This window comes from Etheostoma spectabile, chromosome 16 (genome assembly GCF_008692095.1).
Source record: "Etheostoma spectabile isolate EspeVRDwgs_2016 chromosome 16, UIUC_Espe_1.0, whole genome shotgun sequence".
In the NCBI taxonomy this organism is placed as follows: Eukaryota; Metazoa; Chordata; class Actinopteri; order Perciformes; family Percidae; genus Etheostoma; species Etheostoma spectabile.
The window spans coordinates 2665365-2682381 of NC_045748.1; the positions used below are offsets into that span (position 1 = coordinate 2665365).

The window sequence follows — 17017 nt, forward strand, 5'->3', positions numbered from 1 at the left end:
GTTTGTGGCACCAGGTGTCTTCAAAATTTAACCCTTACACAATATTCTAATTTTGTGACATGGAATTTTGGATTTTCATTTGTTGCCACTTCAAATCATCAAAATTAAATGAAATAAACATTTGAATGCATCACTCTGTGTGCAATGAATAAATATAATGTACAAGTTACACCTTTTGAATGCAATTACTGAAATAAATCAAGTTTTTCAAAATATTCTAATTTACTGGCTTTTACCTGTATAAAGAGTTAGATATACCATATATATTGAAATAAATGTAAACCAAATTTGGACAAACTTTTTAAAGAAAACTAAGCTGACAATGTCAATAAACATCTAGAATGGGAAAGTCGTCTGGTTTCAATAGAAAACGGAAATAGAAAAAGCGTTTGATACTGTGTGTGTGCATTAGGAAATTAATTACTGGAATTGAATGGAAACACTGAGCACTGCACCCCTAGAAAAATCACAAAAATTAAGAAGGGATCCTTCTATGGATTTATGTTAATTAGCATGTACATTTTCCTTCGGATTAAAAATCTTTTGACATTGTTTAATTTCACCAGTCTGCACAGCACCAAATTTCACACATGAAAAATGAATAACATTAAGGGGGAAAAAAATCCCGTCACCTGATCATCTATAAAAATAAGGCAAAGTACAAAAATCATAACAATTGAACAAACTCCATGCAGACATTAAAACATGGCTGAATTTGGCTTCAAATAATAAATGGTCCAGTTCTCAAAACTTAAAAAAAATTATCTTGTTTCTGTGCAACAACAAAAAAACTCAAACAATAAACACATTTAAAAGTGTATAGTGGTTGTCCAGTGGAATGTCTTGATGTTTCCCTTTTGCATCCAGCTGATTGCACCCATTGACTTGTGACGCCAAGACTGCTGTGAACAGTCTATGTGATTGTTGTTGGCTAAAAAAAAAACCTCAGGCTGTCTCTGTGAGTCCATCTAGTCACCTGTTCGGATAAGTTAAATGCTTCACCATCTTGTATTCCAGGGCTCAGAAGGCGAGCCATCCCCAGTATTTAGTATAAGTGTCTCTCCCCTCCGTTGGTAAAGTCCTCTGGATGTGGACAAACTGTCTTTTGGGGATGGCAATGTTCTTTACTGGCTGATGTTGAGGTTCAGTAAGCAACGACCATTCTTCAAAGGCACCGTACTGTACATTGGTCTGTGTGTGTGTGTTTGTGTGGGCCGCACATGGGCACATGCATACATGGAGAAGTAAAACCAGTCAACAAAGTTTATTCCCTCCACTGAAGTCAACCCACAAGGCATCACCATGACAACTAAGGCAAAATCTCTCGACATTAAAACAGAGCATCTGTCTTTTTTTCTTTCTTATTTTAGTTTTTCTCGTCTGATTCCGTAATGCTGCTGCTAAAATCAACTTCCCCACAATATTCATTAGTAATGATAATAATCTCTATTAAATAAATTATCTATACTGTACAATTATTTCACCTCGCATAGACCTGCAACAAAAGGGAGCCTTTTTCAAAGTAAAGCTATCCACAGTCAGTTTCTGCTGTGTCCTCAGTTCAATAAAGCCTCTGCAGAGCACACGGAGGCTGACAGACAAGACAGTTTTTCTTCTTTCCTGTACAGAAATTAAACAGAGAATTCTGCACATAAAAAAAATGTACAAACAGAGCAAAGCTGATGCATAACTGGGGATAAAGAAACAGGGTAGAAGCACTCGTTGAAAGATGAGTATCCAGCAAAAACGACAAAAAGGTTCTTTTTTTTCCTTTTGTGATTTTCCTGGAGGAGTGAGTATTTTTTCTCTGAGAACAGTAGAAGATGGTTCCTGATTTAGAAGGAGCCGGGCCGGCAAACATCCAAGACTTACTGCGCTCCTTCTTCATCCACGTACGTTGAGGGAAACCATCCAATCTGAAACATAAAAGAGTCATTATCATTCTTTATAGTGTGTAAATGTAAACAAGGTAAGACACCTTTTTTACATCCAACTTAGCTGTACATGCTGTAGGATAACAGTTGATAACACTAAAGTGGATCCATTGTACGTGCATGTGATACATGAGAATGTATAAGACCAAGTGCACTCGGAACATTTAGCTTTAATTGGCTCCAGGATGTGCATTATTTTCAGATAACTGTACATGATGTAACGGTCTCATCCCTGTTCAGTCTATTTCAAATATTACTCCAGCTGTTGCTAGGCAACACATTGTCTATTTCTTGGAACAGTAAGTGAATTAATGAGAGATAGTGCCAGCACAATATGTATTTAGATAATTATATATTTTATCACTGACAAGTAGTCATTGTAAAAGTGGTATAATGTACTCAGATCCACGCGGTTATTTAAAATAATGCATTCCTCAAAATCTACATGTTTTGATCACTGCTTGGCTAAGCAATTTTCTTTCTGCCTTACACAGTACACAGCCTTACAGAGACAACTCTGGAATCATAAGTTAGGTGGTTTCAAAGTTTTGACAAATCCAGTTTGTAAAAAATGTTATTGCTAGTTCTGTCACCAGTGAGCTAAATGCTCCAGTTACCAAAAAATAATGATAGGAACACGGAGACCTCTATACGTGGGCCGATGTGTATCTGGATAAGCTATCTGGATAATGACATCTGACCATGGGGCATTTACTCCTGACATCAAAAGGCATTTTCCTAATCTTGATTCAGCCACCATTGAGATTGGATCTAACTATTTAAATTAGGTAGATAGTTGGCTGTCTATCTACGTCATGGTAGGGAACGCTGCTGTATGGGCTTCTTTTCTCTCTGTGGTTGAGAACGTTTTCTAATAACGTGTCCTAACCGTACCGATTGCATTTACGCCTGACCGAGATCCAATCAACATGCGAGCCAGACCACCTTGAGAAGTGGCCTGGTAAATCTGATAACATTTCACTTGCAATGCATTCTTACATGAATTACACTTACGCTGACATCTGCATATTTCCTGATCCAGATCTAACTGACTTACATCTGTTTAAACAAACAACATATCTCAGCCTGTTGCCCCAGATATACGCTTTGTTAGTCAATGTATATATTATATGGTTCCATTGACAAGACCAAAGTGATCTGTGTGTTTTATTGTTGTGAACTGAGCTATCATCGCAGCACGTCCAGTCTGAAATACCACTTCATGGCCTAGCACAGATGATGGGAATTCTCTGCCCCCTTTGTCAAAGTATTGTTTTCACCCTTTTATTGATGGACAGTGTTACACTGTGAGAGATTATTTTCTCCAAGTAAGAAAACTACATTCCACCGATCCACTTTTCCATGTTGGTGCATTAAAATGAGAAAAAAATAATGCGACAAAAAGGAATCAAGGGACATTTAGAATAGATAAAAACGTGCGATTATTTGTGATTAATTACGAGTTAACTATGAAATTAATGCAATTAACTGCAATTAAATATTTTAATCGTTTGATAGCCCTAGATTATAAACAGTACATAAGGTAGATGGTTTTATTTGACAATTGATAAGACCCAGTGTCCCACTTACAAAGACAACACCATCCATTTAAAAACCCATTTCCATTAAGATCCTTCATGGAGCCAGATTCTGACATGCTATAATGAAATCAAAATTAGAAAGCTAGAGTACCTCTACACAAGACTGCACAACAGAGTACAACCCAGCTTAGTTGTGCAACAGTACAACGACTAACACTCACTCTGGATCCACACAGTAACACATTAACACCGTCAATACTGTTATGACCTAATGGTGAACATCCAAAGAATAAAAAGCTGACATCTCATTGAGCTTAACTGCCAGCCTATTAAACTGCCACATTTCCCAGCAGCCAGGCTTTTACTTTTTTACTTTTTACCACCTGCTTTAGGAGTGCTTTTATTATCAATGGTTTAATTGTTAAATTCAGTCACTCTGGGGCCCACAAAAGCCAAATTAGTAATGTACATTTGAAGCAGAGTGCGTAAATACTTGGTTTTGCCTTATGCACATGCTAGCAGCAGGATCTCTTTATGGGGATGTTACTTGTGTATACAGATTACAGCACCAAAAACGTTCTCTTTTTCATGGGCTTTTCAGTCTGGGTCCATTATTATCCCGATCACTTTTACCATCCATAAATAAACAGACTTTAATGGTTCACTCACTCGTCCGTTGGCCTCTCCTTTCCACCAGCCCTGGTCTCCACCGATCTTGCTGTAGATTTTGACGATGTCTCCTTCTCGCAGTGACAGCTCTCTCATGTCCCGTGCTGCAAAGTTATAGCGGGCCACTGCTGTACTAACCACCCGTGGAGTGAACACTGTAAAAGTGGAGACAATTAAAGCTCATACCATACACATTGCAAGAACTTGACATGGGTGAAAGGCAATACAAAAGTGAAAAAAGGTAATGTCCGCAACACTGCTTTTAGCGCCCATAATTTAATACAAAGGCAACGTTTCAACCCTACTGGGTCCTTTTCAGGCAAGAAGACCCAGTAGGGTCGCCATACAAGTCATAATGGTAACAACTAGTTGTGAAGAATGATCATGAGGAAGTTGGTCAGTTCATGGTCAGTGACACAATGGAGTCACACAATGACACATGAGCATGATGTTGGACAAGTTGGTTCATCACAAGGGAGGAAATTGGTTATCCTTTTAGTCATACAGTATAATGAGTGTCATCCCGAGAAAAACTGAAATGTTCTTGTTAATCATACGAAAAGCACACCACAGTCAAGAAGTAATGAGGTCGAGCGCACAAAGGCTTATTATGAAATTTCAGTTGATAAGGTGCAGGAAGACAACAGGAGCAAGAAAGAAAGGTGAAAAGAAAGAGTACCTGACCAAAAGGGAGCTGAGCTCTGAGAAGAGAAGTTGAGGCCCTGCGGACTTAGGAAGGAGAAGTTGTAGGAGGCGCAGGTAGCTGCTGAGAAAGAGAAGGAGGAGGAAATTAAGCTGGAAATGCAGAGCTGGAGCCATTGAAGCAGAGTTAAAAAGGAGCACTCTGTTTCTTAAAGATAGGGTTCTGTTTTATTAATCTTTAATCATCATTTGTGGATTGCAAACAAGATCATTATGAGAATTGTTGGTTAGTGCACTAATGTAAAGGCTTAGAGAGTCTTAATTCCCAGTTTGGCAGTAGTGACTTTATTGTAACATGTAGATACAGTCAGACTGAATGCAACCCTATTAATCATGTCAGGAAAATAAGCAAAACCAATCCCCTAGAACATATTTTAATTTCTACTTTTTATATTTATTTTACAGCATTGCAGCACACCAGACAAGGTATTTTATAGGACTTCATTACCAAACTGTCACTGTACATAATTGGTGCAGTGAGGATAGCTTTTAAAAGGCAATGATATGATTGGGCATGGTTTTTACATGGTTTTTAAAGAGGCATCCTAATCCCACCACCATTTTACATGCCCACTACACTACACTGCAAGGTAGGGATGCGAAAAAAGATTTTTAAAAATCGTTTATATCTTAATTTTGTTTTGCAAGGATTTTTAAAATTGATTCTTTTCCCTAGAATCAGTATTTTTTATTTATGTTTTTACCAATGATTCACGTAAATCCTTGTTTATACGGTACCGCTGACGGCAACTACATCATATCCGTTTCCAGCAAAATAGAGCAAAAGCAGAAAATGCAGAAAAGACATGTTAAATACTTCTTTAAAAACGAAATAAAAGTTATGTCCATTCTTTTTAGAAAACAATTAGTTTTTAGAAATGTCTCATGATATACAGTGTTTTGTCTCTAGAAGTGTATTATTAAATGTTTGGTTTGGTTAAAGAAGGAAAAGAAAATCACAATAGTCAAAACTATTGAATCGCAATACTTCTAGAATCACAATGAATGAAAATCGCAAAATAATGCCCTAGTGCAAAGTGCATGCAACAATACACAAAGTATGCTTTAAAACAGAGTGAGAGAGAGCGAGAGCACATCAGTAGCAGCAGCAGCAAAGACTCAATTATCTCCATTCTTTTCCAAATGCAGCCGATACCAGACGGGAACAATCTGGCTCTAGTAGCCAGTTCTTCCTGCAGATCAAACAAAGGCAGACCAACGTAGGATAGAAGCCAGTTCAAAGGCACAGCCGGTACTGATGCAGTCTGATGGACAGAGAGGACTGCCAATGCAGACAGCTGGTCAAACTTTTGTCTCTCTCTCTTTATCCATTTCACACTACTTGTCTCTTTTTCTGCCATGTTCCCCTAAGGACTTCCTCTATTCCTCTCTCTACTGTATGAGTCAGGAGAGTCACTGGCCTGAGAAGGAATAGGGCACCAGTGAAGACGGAGTAGGGAGTAGGAGGTGATCTGTCTCATTTATTCTACCCTTCCTTGCTACATACACAGCCAAGATGGCAATGAATTACATTTTCTAGATGGACCTGCACATAATAATGTCTCTTCAGAGTCCAAAATGTTCTTACATAATCCTTCATTGAAGCAGGGGGATATATAAGATGTACAATGTGCTATTAATCGCTGGGCCAAACATCCATCCATTCATTTATTCATCTTCCACCGCTTATCAGGGTTCGGCTCACGATCGCAGCGGGCTAATTAATAAAGCCCATGCAAAAATAAGTGGGAAAGGAGTCAGGGATGTCTTGGAGGGTGACAATAAAGGTGCAATATATTTTATTATATAGTATATTATTTTTTATTTATGATATCATGGCTTGCTGGAGGTGCCAATTGTTGTGTACATGTGATACGGTCATATAATTTGCTTTTTTCTTTTCTTGTTTTGTTTGCTCTTGTAGTGTGGCAGATGTTGAGAGAGAAACTTTGTTGTGGGTTGGGTCGGGTCGGGGGGGGGATGGGATTGTTAAACAAAAGTTGTAATGTTCTACCTGCTAGTGCAAGAAATCAATAAAGCAAAAAAGAAATTGTGAAAAAAGAGAGAAAACACCAGCCCATATGTCTGTCTCCCTAGGCATGTCCTCCACTTCTTTCTGGGGTAATCCGAGGTGCTGGATGTGTGTTCTGGGTCTGCCCAGTGGTCTCCTTCCAGCTGGATGTGCCTGGACTACTTCCACAGGGATGTGTCCAGGAGGCATCAGATCAAAGTTCCTTCCAGATGTCCGAGTTTGGGGTGAGCTCAACCACCCTGCAAATGATATTCCACTTCTATCTGTGATCTAATTCTTGTGGCCAATACCCAAAGCTCATGACCGTAGGGGAGGGTTGATGTGATACACAGACCTGCGTCACACTGATCCACTGATGTTATGGTGGTAACACGTCAAATTATGCTGCAATGTGCCACGTTTATTAGACCTCAACACGGTAACACAGGGCCCCTTTAACCCTCCTGTTGTCCTCGGGTCAAATTAGACCCGTTTACAAAAACTTTCTATATCAGAAATGTGACAAAAGAAAGGGACAAATGTTGAAAAAAAATGCAGAGAAAAAAAAGAAAATCAACAAAAACATTATTTTTGAATGCTGAAAAAGTGACCAAAAAACCATCAAAAACATTGAAAAAACAACAACAACAAAATTGTTAAAAAATTGATTTAAACGTAATAAAAAAAACCATCAAAAAGTGTAAAAAAAAGAAATTTCAACCCAGAAAAAACACAAAAGTTGCATTGTCAACGGGAAGACAACCCAAGGGTTAAGGTTATGTGTTCTTAATTTTTCGCTGGCCCAGCAGGACTACTGCATCAGCGAGGTAACAAGGAAGCCCAGTAATCGGACTCCATGTTGATACCTTATGAAATGTTCGTCCATGGTCAACTTTTCTCTCATCATAATCTTCATAATCTTCATTTATTATCGACTTTACCTGGAATGAGTGACTAGAAGAGTGTGATGCTTGCAGCTTTAATGTAGTGTTAGGGCGGGTATTTACTATGGCTGTTTGTTAGTTCTGGATGATATTTGACACCAGACTAAAAGTCATTCCAGTCTTACTTTTTGTCTGTAGCTCAGGCTAAGAGCTGGAATCGGAAACACTGGGAAGGCTTACCTGGCGAGCGTGTACTGGCCCGTGTTAGTGAGCGTTCTCTTGACTTGTAGGGGTATCGCAATGTGGTATCTAACAACTTGAAGCTTTCTTTCAATGAATGGGCCTGATAGTACTCCACCAGCTCCTGTTAATAATGAACAGAAAGGTTAAAACAAAAGGGACCATCCAATTTATTTTTTTCACGTTGACATCAAGGTATTTTGGGTATTTTGTGTTGGTTGTTCCACATATGACTTACCAAAAGACTCTCAAACTTCTTGGCCTCAGTGATGTGAATCCAGCTGTCTTTTTCAATGACTTTGATGTGTTTTACTTCATCATTGAATCTGTAAAACCAAACATATGATTGTTAATCATGAAATTCTCCTTAATAATTTACTTAAAAACATTTTGTATGTTACTGTTTCTTATCCTTGTGCGTTCTCTCTCATGTGCTTTTAGTGTGTTCAGCTGCTGTCAACAAGAAGTATTGTGCTGTATACCTGAATGACTAACAGACCAAAATAAAGTAATTTTCAGTTAAGGTCAACTGTGCTGTGGGAATTATTTCTTTATTTGTCTAAAGGCTGGTCCCGGCAGCCTTTTTGCACATGTCTTAAGTACTTGAAGACAGATGTGCAAAAGCATTTCTCCCAGTACATCACTGTATGACAGTTCCAGTATGAGCTCATACATATCTCTCTGTGTGGTGCATTCCCTCAGAGGAAATAAGCACAAAAAAACAGAATAAAAAGGAAAAAAAGCAATTATAGAGCGGTAATTAGCCGCAGAGAAAACATGCTGGGGAAAAAGCTGACTGGGGCATCCCATAAGAATGTGTATTTCCCATGAGATGTGGCTAAAACCCTTCCCCTGAGATTTCCCCTCTCCTGTAAGATATGAAACACTCACTTGATGCTGATGGCGAACCTCTCCGCCTCGGCTGTCCTCTCTCTGATAAGGTAGGTCCCACTGCTGTGGGATTTTAAAAGGTTATCTGCCTGCTGGCGCTCCATGTTCCCAGCAAACCTACACAGGAGCAGAGAACAAATGTTGTCACCTTTAAACACGTGTTATATAAGCCAATGACATGGTGAAGACTTTACAAATAGCTGACATCAAACAGAATTAATCTTCAGATGGTTCGGGGTCAGTTTGCTTTAAAACTAAACTTAAGCACGAAGTTAACAGTATACTAGTTTAAACGTCAATACATCTAAAGTCATTAAAGGATAGTGACCTCAGGGCAATGGCAGTATTTAGAGTACATAGGCTTACAAGTATGAGGATGAAATAATCATAAATCCACAATCTTCAGAAGCGAACGGTCTTACCAAGGATATCCATAGTAGTCTGATTCCCTTGAGGACTGCCGGCTGGATAATGACTGGAAGGGCTGTATCAAAAAGCAGACAGTCCACATAAAATAACTTATAAGTAGAACAACACCATGGAGCTAAAGTAGATCGTGTGTATGTATTTCCCACACAGGTAGTTAAAGTGTACAGAGAAAAAGGAAGGCCACATACCTAAACTACATGTATATTAGTTCCTTACCTTTGGGTCCAAACAAGGTTTTACACATGAACTGGGGAAGAAGCCACTTTTTTGTGTTTGTATCAGCTTTCCCTGCAAGATAGAGGCAACAGAGACAGTTCAAATTGCTTTGCATAAGGCTTTAAAAACAAAAAATAGAAAAATCCTTTTAAACGCATTCAGTACTGGCGTTAAGTGACTACACAAAACATACAATGTACATCACAATACATTGCGATGCTAGGTGTTGCACCTACGATGAAATGAAACACATCAGTCATGTTCAGCCATGAGCGTCAGGTTGAAACGCCTTCACTGTCCGCTACCTGAAGCGATTGATTTTTTTAAGCTCAACACACCTATTGATATTGCAAGGACAGATTAAACTGTTGTGCTGTAGAAGGATAACCTCATAGGTGAGTTTAAATTGATGGCTTCAGAAAGTTGCCCAGAGTCACTTTGGGGAAAGTTAGCCTGATACAAAAAGCTGAAAGTGTAATAGAGTTAGTATCAGTAGTGTTACAGCTCCTGTCGTCCAGCCTAATTCACTGTGGATCCTCTAGGTCTGCAGGTACAGCGTTATCGATGTTCAACAGAGAGAGGGTTATTGCCTTTGTTAAAGATGCATAGAAGTCTTGAACATGCTCTAAGAAATCAAAAGATGATTGTCTCAGTAGTGTCTGCTAATATCAGAATCAGAAATCTTAAATAAACTACACACATGAGTGTATAACAGGAGCGTCAGAAGGTGGCACAACTTAAATAAATGAACTCCCATCGTTAAGAAATCTTGGGTAAGTGCCAAGTGAGTACTGTTTTCTGTGTTTTGTCATCCTATTTTAATTAAATTTAATAATCAGAAGTTTGTGCCGAAATAGGCTGACACATACCAAGTAATTATACCCAATCCTACAAGAAGATAACCAAGGATATCACAGGTTTAAATATGGCTAGGGACCTTGTTTGCATATTACTTCCCCATATTGCCTGTTTATTTTAACTGTGTCCTATTAAACAAAGGCAAAATCCCTTAAGAAAAATGACTTATATCATCATGTGTGCTGCAACTTCAAAAAAGGCAAAGAAAGTTGAACTAATAATCAAATTCAGAACATTCCTGCAAATTGATGTGGAAGGTGTTTATGTAAATGAGGCAGGCATTGAGAAAAATCTTAGTCCCTCATTAGTGTAAACCTGCAAGCTTTTGTACGACAAAGGTTACAATAATTAGTATAAGACCACTTTTGTAACTCGCAGCCATACATTTCCTTCAATTGTTGTTGATTGTTTTTACCCCTTCTATCCTTTATAAATATTCATAGCTATACCATGCAAAACACTGCGAATGATCACTCCTCTCAGATACAAATTCTTTTATCTAAATTTAACTTGTATGTACAACGTACAGAATGTGGTTTATTTGTATTATTTGAAATGATCTTGAAAAATGCCTGTAAAATTACAGAACCGGGTAAATTATAGTGCAGCCAGTGTGTGGTCAAATTGTTTTGCGCTCTCTTATGAATGACTTTGTATTTATGGAAAAGTTTAACATTTCTGGAAATACGCTCACTCGCTTTCTTGACAAGGGTTGGATAAGAATTGATATCACTCTCAAGTCCGTCCGCTAAAGATAAGGCTACAGCCAGCTTAGCATAGATGTTGAAATAGGGGGAAACAGCTATCTCTAGCTCTGTCCAAATGTTAACAAAATCCACCTACCAGCACCTTTGAAGCTTAATTATTAACCCGTAAATCTCATTTGTTTAATCTGTACAAAGACTGAAGTGTAAGAACAACATGCTGTGGTTTTACAAGGGGTTACGTGCCAGTCAATATCTTATCGCTGACTCCCTGGAGTCCCCGCTTATGACTCCTAATCATTCACCCAATATGAATGTAATCACCTTGAAACATCTCTAAAGCGGAAAGTCAGCACTTTAACTCAATCATTATGAATTCATTTCACATCCACAAGTTCTCAATGTGCTGGAGTACAGAGCCAACTGTCTTAATATTCACACTTTAGGTGTTGTCAGATAGTGATTGGTTGGCTGTACCTCCCACCATGTGGTGTCAGGATCTCCCTTCAGCAACTCGATAAAATCTCCTGTCTGAAAACAGAGCGGTGTCTTCCCTGCAGGTGCTGGTGTGCCATGGTAGTTCCTCACTGCCACCATCTTGGGACCTGGAAAAACAATCAACAACAGTGCTTGCAGTTAATGTTAATGTTAAACCTGTAGGACTAACAGTTAGGTTGATGACACAGGATAAAAGAGGAAAACATGTAAGGTTGAATCTAACTGTGTGTGCTGCTTACTGTCTTTGGAGTTCCCTCTTAGGTTTTACATGATAATGGCAGGCATGTTTATGCAGAGAAATCTTACCCACTGAGTGATGCAGCGGTCTAAGCTACAAGGTTTAAATCTAGTCCAGGATCATTGCTGCATGGTTTCCCTTTCTCTGTCCACTTTAAAGTATCACGTGAGGCAAAAATGCCATAAATTACAAAGAAAATCTAGATCAACTTATTCTCTTATTCTCTCCAGACAGACCACTCTGTATTGATTATTTCAGGATTCTGCAAAACAACTAGGATCCCTTTTATCTCATAGGTCTTCAGGTTTTTTATCACGTAATATCTTTAAGCACATAATATCTATATTTGTCTATGCATTGCCACTCACTCTACATGGTTGATAATGTTGTGCTTCATGTGTTGTAGATCTATCCACTAGATGGCAGTAGAGAGCTGTGCTAACATATGACAGCTCTATTTAAAAAAGACTTTTTACATGACAGCTGACAGAATATCCATCGTCATAGGGAAGTGATCTTTATCATGTATCATCTTACCTGATGACATTCCAGGTTCCTATAGAAGAAACAAATATTTGATCAACTATGATTGACAATCATTTTAATGATAAAAAAACATGAGGGAAATGGCTATTACAAGAAGACAATCTTGCTATAGTATGTTGAGTAATAGAGGATCTACTCACCAAGTCAAGAGGATCTGAAACAAAAAAAACAAAAAACATTTGAGCATTATACTTCTTATCAATGAATGTGCTGTGTCAAACATGACAGACATAATTTTGCTTGTTTGCCTGCATTTTGGCTTCATTCCAGAAGTACAATGTTACAGAGTGGATATAAAGCAGTCATGAAGAAAGCTCAAGAAAAAAAAAAAAAACGTTGCCTGGTGCCATAAATCCTTACAATTCCCAATCAGTCCCACTGTGCTTAATATATGATGAGTGAAGTATTACAAGCCCAAAAGGTAAGCTCAGGTACTTCCTCCTGACACCCAAGTTTTCCTCCTTCGTCCAAAACCCTGCAACACAATGAAATCGGCCCACAGGAAACCCACAGAACCCATCCTCCATTTTCCTGCTAGATTTAAAGGTGCTCTAAGCTCTAATGTTGGGTGACGTTACTTCTTGTTGACTTTCAAAGTATTTTCAAACAAAACGAGACCAGCTTGCCCCCTCCCTCCTCCTCATCCCGTCCTCTCCCCCTCCCTTCTGTGCTTCTGCGCACTAACCCCCCACCTCCACCCCCATATCTGTCTTGGGAATGTTCACTGACACTGGCAGCAAGTTTACACTTGTGAATGAGATTTTTATAAATCATTATTAATTTAGTCCAAAAAATCAGCCTCACAACACAGTGTCATAATCATTAATGATGTCTGTCACACAACATTGATTAATTGCTCTGCCCTGACATCGGCCCTCCAAAAGTAAACCTGCATCAGGACTTCTGACAGAAGATGAGAGGGGACACCTACTGATTTTACAGATGGTAATGACTTCCAGACACTCTTTGTGTGCTCCTGTTCCACAGCGAGAGCAGTAGTAGCCCTGGTAGAAGATGCCCCTAGAGAGACACACAACACACACACACACACACACACACACACACACACACACACACACACACACACACACACACACACACAGTAATGCAAACAAGGAACAAATTAACTTCTTAATTTGTACTCGACACACAAGGGGGAGCGGCTGATTGTTACTAGAAGCCTGCGTTTGTAGTTACGCATGCTCGATCTTTTCCACTCTGTGATCCTAAAATCTCAATATCGACTGGCTCCATTGAAGAGCAGCACTGTATTTGTTAGGGATACTGTAACACACAGCACATCACACACTGCCATGTTAAATAGCCAGTGCCATGAATCATGATGGGATCCGCTGGGGCTGCAGCAGTAAATTAGCATCTAGCAGGGAGTGCCAACGCCGGCCCCTGCTCACACTGGCTCTGTGAATTTAGGTCAGCCAAGCCAGGAAATTTGTGGGTCAATACACAGAGTGGAGTTTAGCCGGCCGACTGTAATAGAGGTGAAAGTAGTGATTCAGTAAAACGGGCTGTCCCCGCTGCAGTCGAGCAGCACTAACGCATGGGAGGAGCTGCGCTCAGGGACACAGTGGGTGGTGCTGGGAAGGCGCATGTTTAAAAATATCATTCGTCAGCCTCAGTCACACTTAGCGGAATATTTTCCAAGGATTGCTTTTATACTAATGAGGGGCTACATTAGCCAAACACATATTCCCTAAGTGATTTAAGTCTGTTTGTTTGTTTGTTGCTGACTAAATGAGGGGGGATTTGTCTTCAGTTTTTTTAGCACTTTTTTTTAGACACGTTTTAAGGTTTTAACTTAACACTGCACTACTAGCATTATATTCAATGCTACATTTACTAACAGTGTGAAGTATTAAATTACTGTTGCATGACAGCAATGGCACAGGTACTACACTCAAGTACAATTTTCAGCTGTTTCCATATTCTGCTTCTTTATACTTATCCTCTCCCACAATCCACAGGGAATGTCACTTTTTACTGTAGTACATTTATGTGAAAAAGAGATTTTCACATTGTGGTATTGCTATGTTTAATTAAAGTAAATGATGTGACTGTTTCTTCTTTCACCACTGCATCAATCAGGGCTATACAGTATTTTTGAAGAAATGTTACATAACGTGTGTCTGACTGTTTAAAATATCTTTCCCAGATTGTACAAGAAACATCATGAATCTGTTACTGAAGAATATTGTTGGTTACATGATAGTCCTTGGAAAGTCTGGAAGACAATGCATTCATTATTCATTGTAGAATATGAATGCGCTGGTATGAACATCAGCACTGGAGTTATCAGGGTTGTTACCTTAAAAGCATCTTGCAGGCTCGACAGTTGGTGTTCTTATCAAATGTGTGCATTTGAAAGTTATGCTGATTGGCTGTGGCTCTCTCTGGCTTGATGTTGGACCTGGAAGGAAATTGGACAGTTTATTTGATTTTGTGATGAGGTAGATTTATTTCTCTGGTGTTTAAATCATGGCATTAGCCAACACACAGACCATCTGGTTAGTTTATCCCAATATAATTCCTTAATTGAATTTTCAGAGAAGTTACCAACCCTACTATGAATTCATACTCACATGGCCATTTCAAACTGCTCCATCCACTTCCTCTTTGTCTCCTCAGTTTTACAAAAGAACTGGAAGCCCTGCTTCCCTTGCAGGTGGATCAGGTAAAAACCGTACGACCACTGTAGAGGAAAAAGTGAGTGAGGAACAGATGGGCAGAGATACATGTGGATGGCAATGACGGAGATAGGCAAAGGAGCTTGTGAAGCCTGTTTTCTGTTTATATAAATATGTACAGAAGCATACTGAAAATATGATCACATTTAAAAGATGCTCCACATGCTTTGGCGATGCATCTGACCAAAAGGTTAAGAGCCAATCATAAAGCCGGTGGGTGCACGTGCAACCCCAAAAAACCACCACTGCCAAAAACAGGCCACTATGAGAAGCAGAGTCAAATAAAGGGGTCACTTGAGCTTACCATTTTTCCACTCGACTGGTAGGCATGCAAAAAGAAAGACACCAGAGAAAGACACAGTTACACATGCAAAAATGGACAGACACATGCAGATTCAAAAACAAAAAAAAGCCATGTTAGACCCGTGGCGCAATGCCCTGCAATGCGATTTCATGAATCCTAAATGAGCTTCATTGCATTTACATGGGTTTTCAAGCATGGGCGAGCACAATGCATATCTGACACTTCAATGCATTACTCATAAATTCCATATCGGAAAGTACCATCAACCAGGTCCTTTAGCTCAAGGGCAACATTTGTAATGATTACACGGGTTGTTTAGCTAGGCTGCCTCTACAAACTGTTCTGTTCTGTGTTTTTGTCAAAATAAAAGGAAGATTCTTACCTTTTTCATGTCCCTGTTGTTCATGGGGTCATCCGACATTTTATATGACTGCAGCTCAATAATCTCTTTCAGCTCATAGCTATAGCCTTTCCTCTTGCAGACAATGACCACTTTATCAAACAGGAATATATACCTGAAGACATACATACACATTGAATGTGTGCTGTGAGAATATGTCATTATTGGCATTGGGTTGCTTTAATTCTCATATCCTTTGGGTGTTTTTTTTTTTTTGAGAGTTTGGACTCACCGGTCCTGTTTGGTTCGGTTGACGATGGAGCACACCTTCAGCTCTCCGTCTATCTTTGGCCTCCCGTACTCCTCCAGTTTCACTTGCTGCTTAGGTCACAAAGACACACAGAATGTCAGTCCACTGCTTACTATGGCGTCTAAATTTATTGAGAACCCATGATTAATTCAGCTACACGTAATTCAGAGAGAATCAAAATAAGTATGATTAAAGTCTGAAACTATTCAGTCCCATTTCAGTCGGTCCAAAGTTGTTTACTGTATCTATGGCACATGCACAGTACAAGGCCAAAATTAATCCAGTGACTTTTTGCACATCCGGAGGAAACAACAGATGAAGAGAGGGAGTAAAAAAAGCACAGTGACAGAAAAAGAAAGACATATTAATAATAATTATTATGGGAAATGAACATTGGTCTGGAATGTACATAATTTCTTTTATTCACGTTCTGCAACACTAAATGATTTATTGGGGACATTATATTAGCAGAGGATTTAATGACAGGTGGAAGGAAGATGACACCAGTGTTCTTAGCAGAGGAGAGAATTGAAGAATGGGTTAAGGCTCTGTGATGCTTAGTGACTAATCACACACTGACTTCGAATTCCAGCCTTGTGATAACATTAGTTCTGGTGTATTACTGTATAAAAAAAAAACTTCTGTGCAAAATTTATATAAAAATATCAAATCTAGCATTAAAAATGACAATAGAAAATTTCCAAAAATGGAACGATAGATGCATTTCAGATTTTTACTAGAACACTGAAGCAATAGGTTGACATTTTGGGGAAAGATGGCCAACACCACTCTAATATCTGTCCGCTATATGATACCCCAGCCAGCAGCCACTTAGATTTAGCTTAGCATAAAGACTGGAAGCCTGGGGAAATAGCTAGTCTGGCTCTGTCCAAAAGGTGCCATGCAAAGACACTGAAGCCTGCTGGTTGCTGCTCCGGGGCCAAACAATATTCCAAAACCTAGCCCTTTGTAACACAGAACCGGATTTGTACGGGTCAAA

The 17017-nt window shown here is 39.1% G+C and overlaps 1 protein-coding gene across 12 annotated transcripts in view; it reads right to left on the minus strand.

The window, feature by feature from the left end:
* Positions 1–404: 404 nt before the first annotated feature.
* The window catches only part of vav2 (vav 2 guanine nucleotide exchange factor), a 221584-nt gene continuing 204971 nt past the window's right edge, over positions 405–17017 (minus strand). For 2 of the 12 annotated variants that reach the window (XM_032539315.1, XM_032539319.1), the window contains 17 exons: positions 16000–16088; positions 15750–15882; positions 15368–15382; positions 14959–15068; positions 14685–14786; positions 13293–13381; positions 12502–12515; positions 12353–12371; positions 11557–11684; positions 9518–9589; positions 9295–9356; positions 8873–8989; positions 8220–8307; positions 7982–8105; positions 4824–4910; positions 4145–4299; positions 405–1916 (listed from right to left, as the gene is read on the minus strand). In XM_032539315.1, coding sequence (XP_032395206.1) covers positions 1869–1916; positions 4145–4299; positions 4824–4910; positions 7982–8105; positions 8220–8307; positions 8873–8989; positions 9295–9356; positions 9518–9589; positions 11557–11684; positions 12353–12371; positions 12502–12515; positions 13293–13381; positions 14685–14786; positions 14959–15068; positions 15368–15382; positions 15750–15882; positions 16000–16088 — 1452 coding nt within the window. In that variant the 3' untranslated portion in view covers positions 405–1868. The remainder of the gene's footprint in view (positions 1917–4144; positions 4300–4823; positions 4911–7981; positions 8106–8219; positions 8308–8872; positions 8990–9294; positions 9357–9517; positions 9590–11556; positions 11685–12352; positions 12372–12501; positions 12516–13292; positions 13382–14684; positions 14787–14958; positions 15069–15367; positions 15383–15749; positions 15883–15999; positions 16089–17017) is intronic. The other 10 variants (XM_032539321.1, XM_032539322.1, XM_032539316.1 and 7 more) reach the window with 9 other exon arrangements.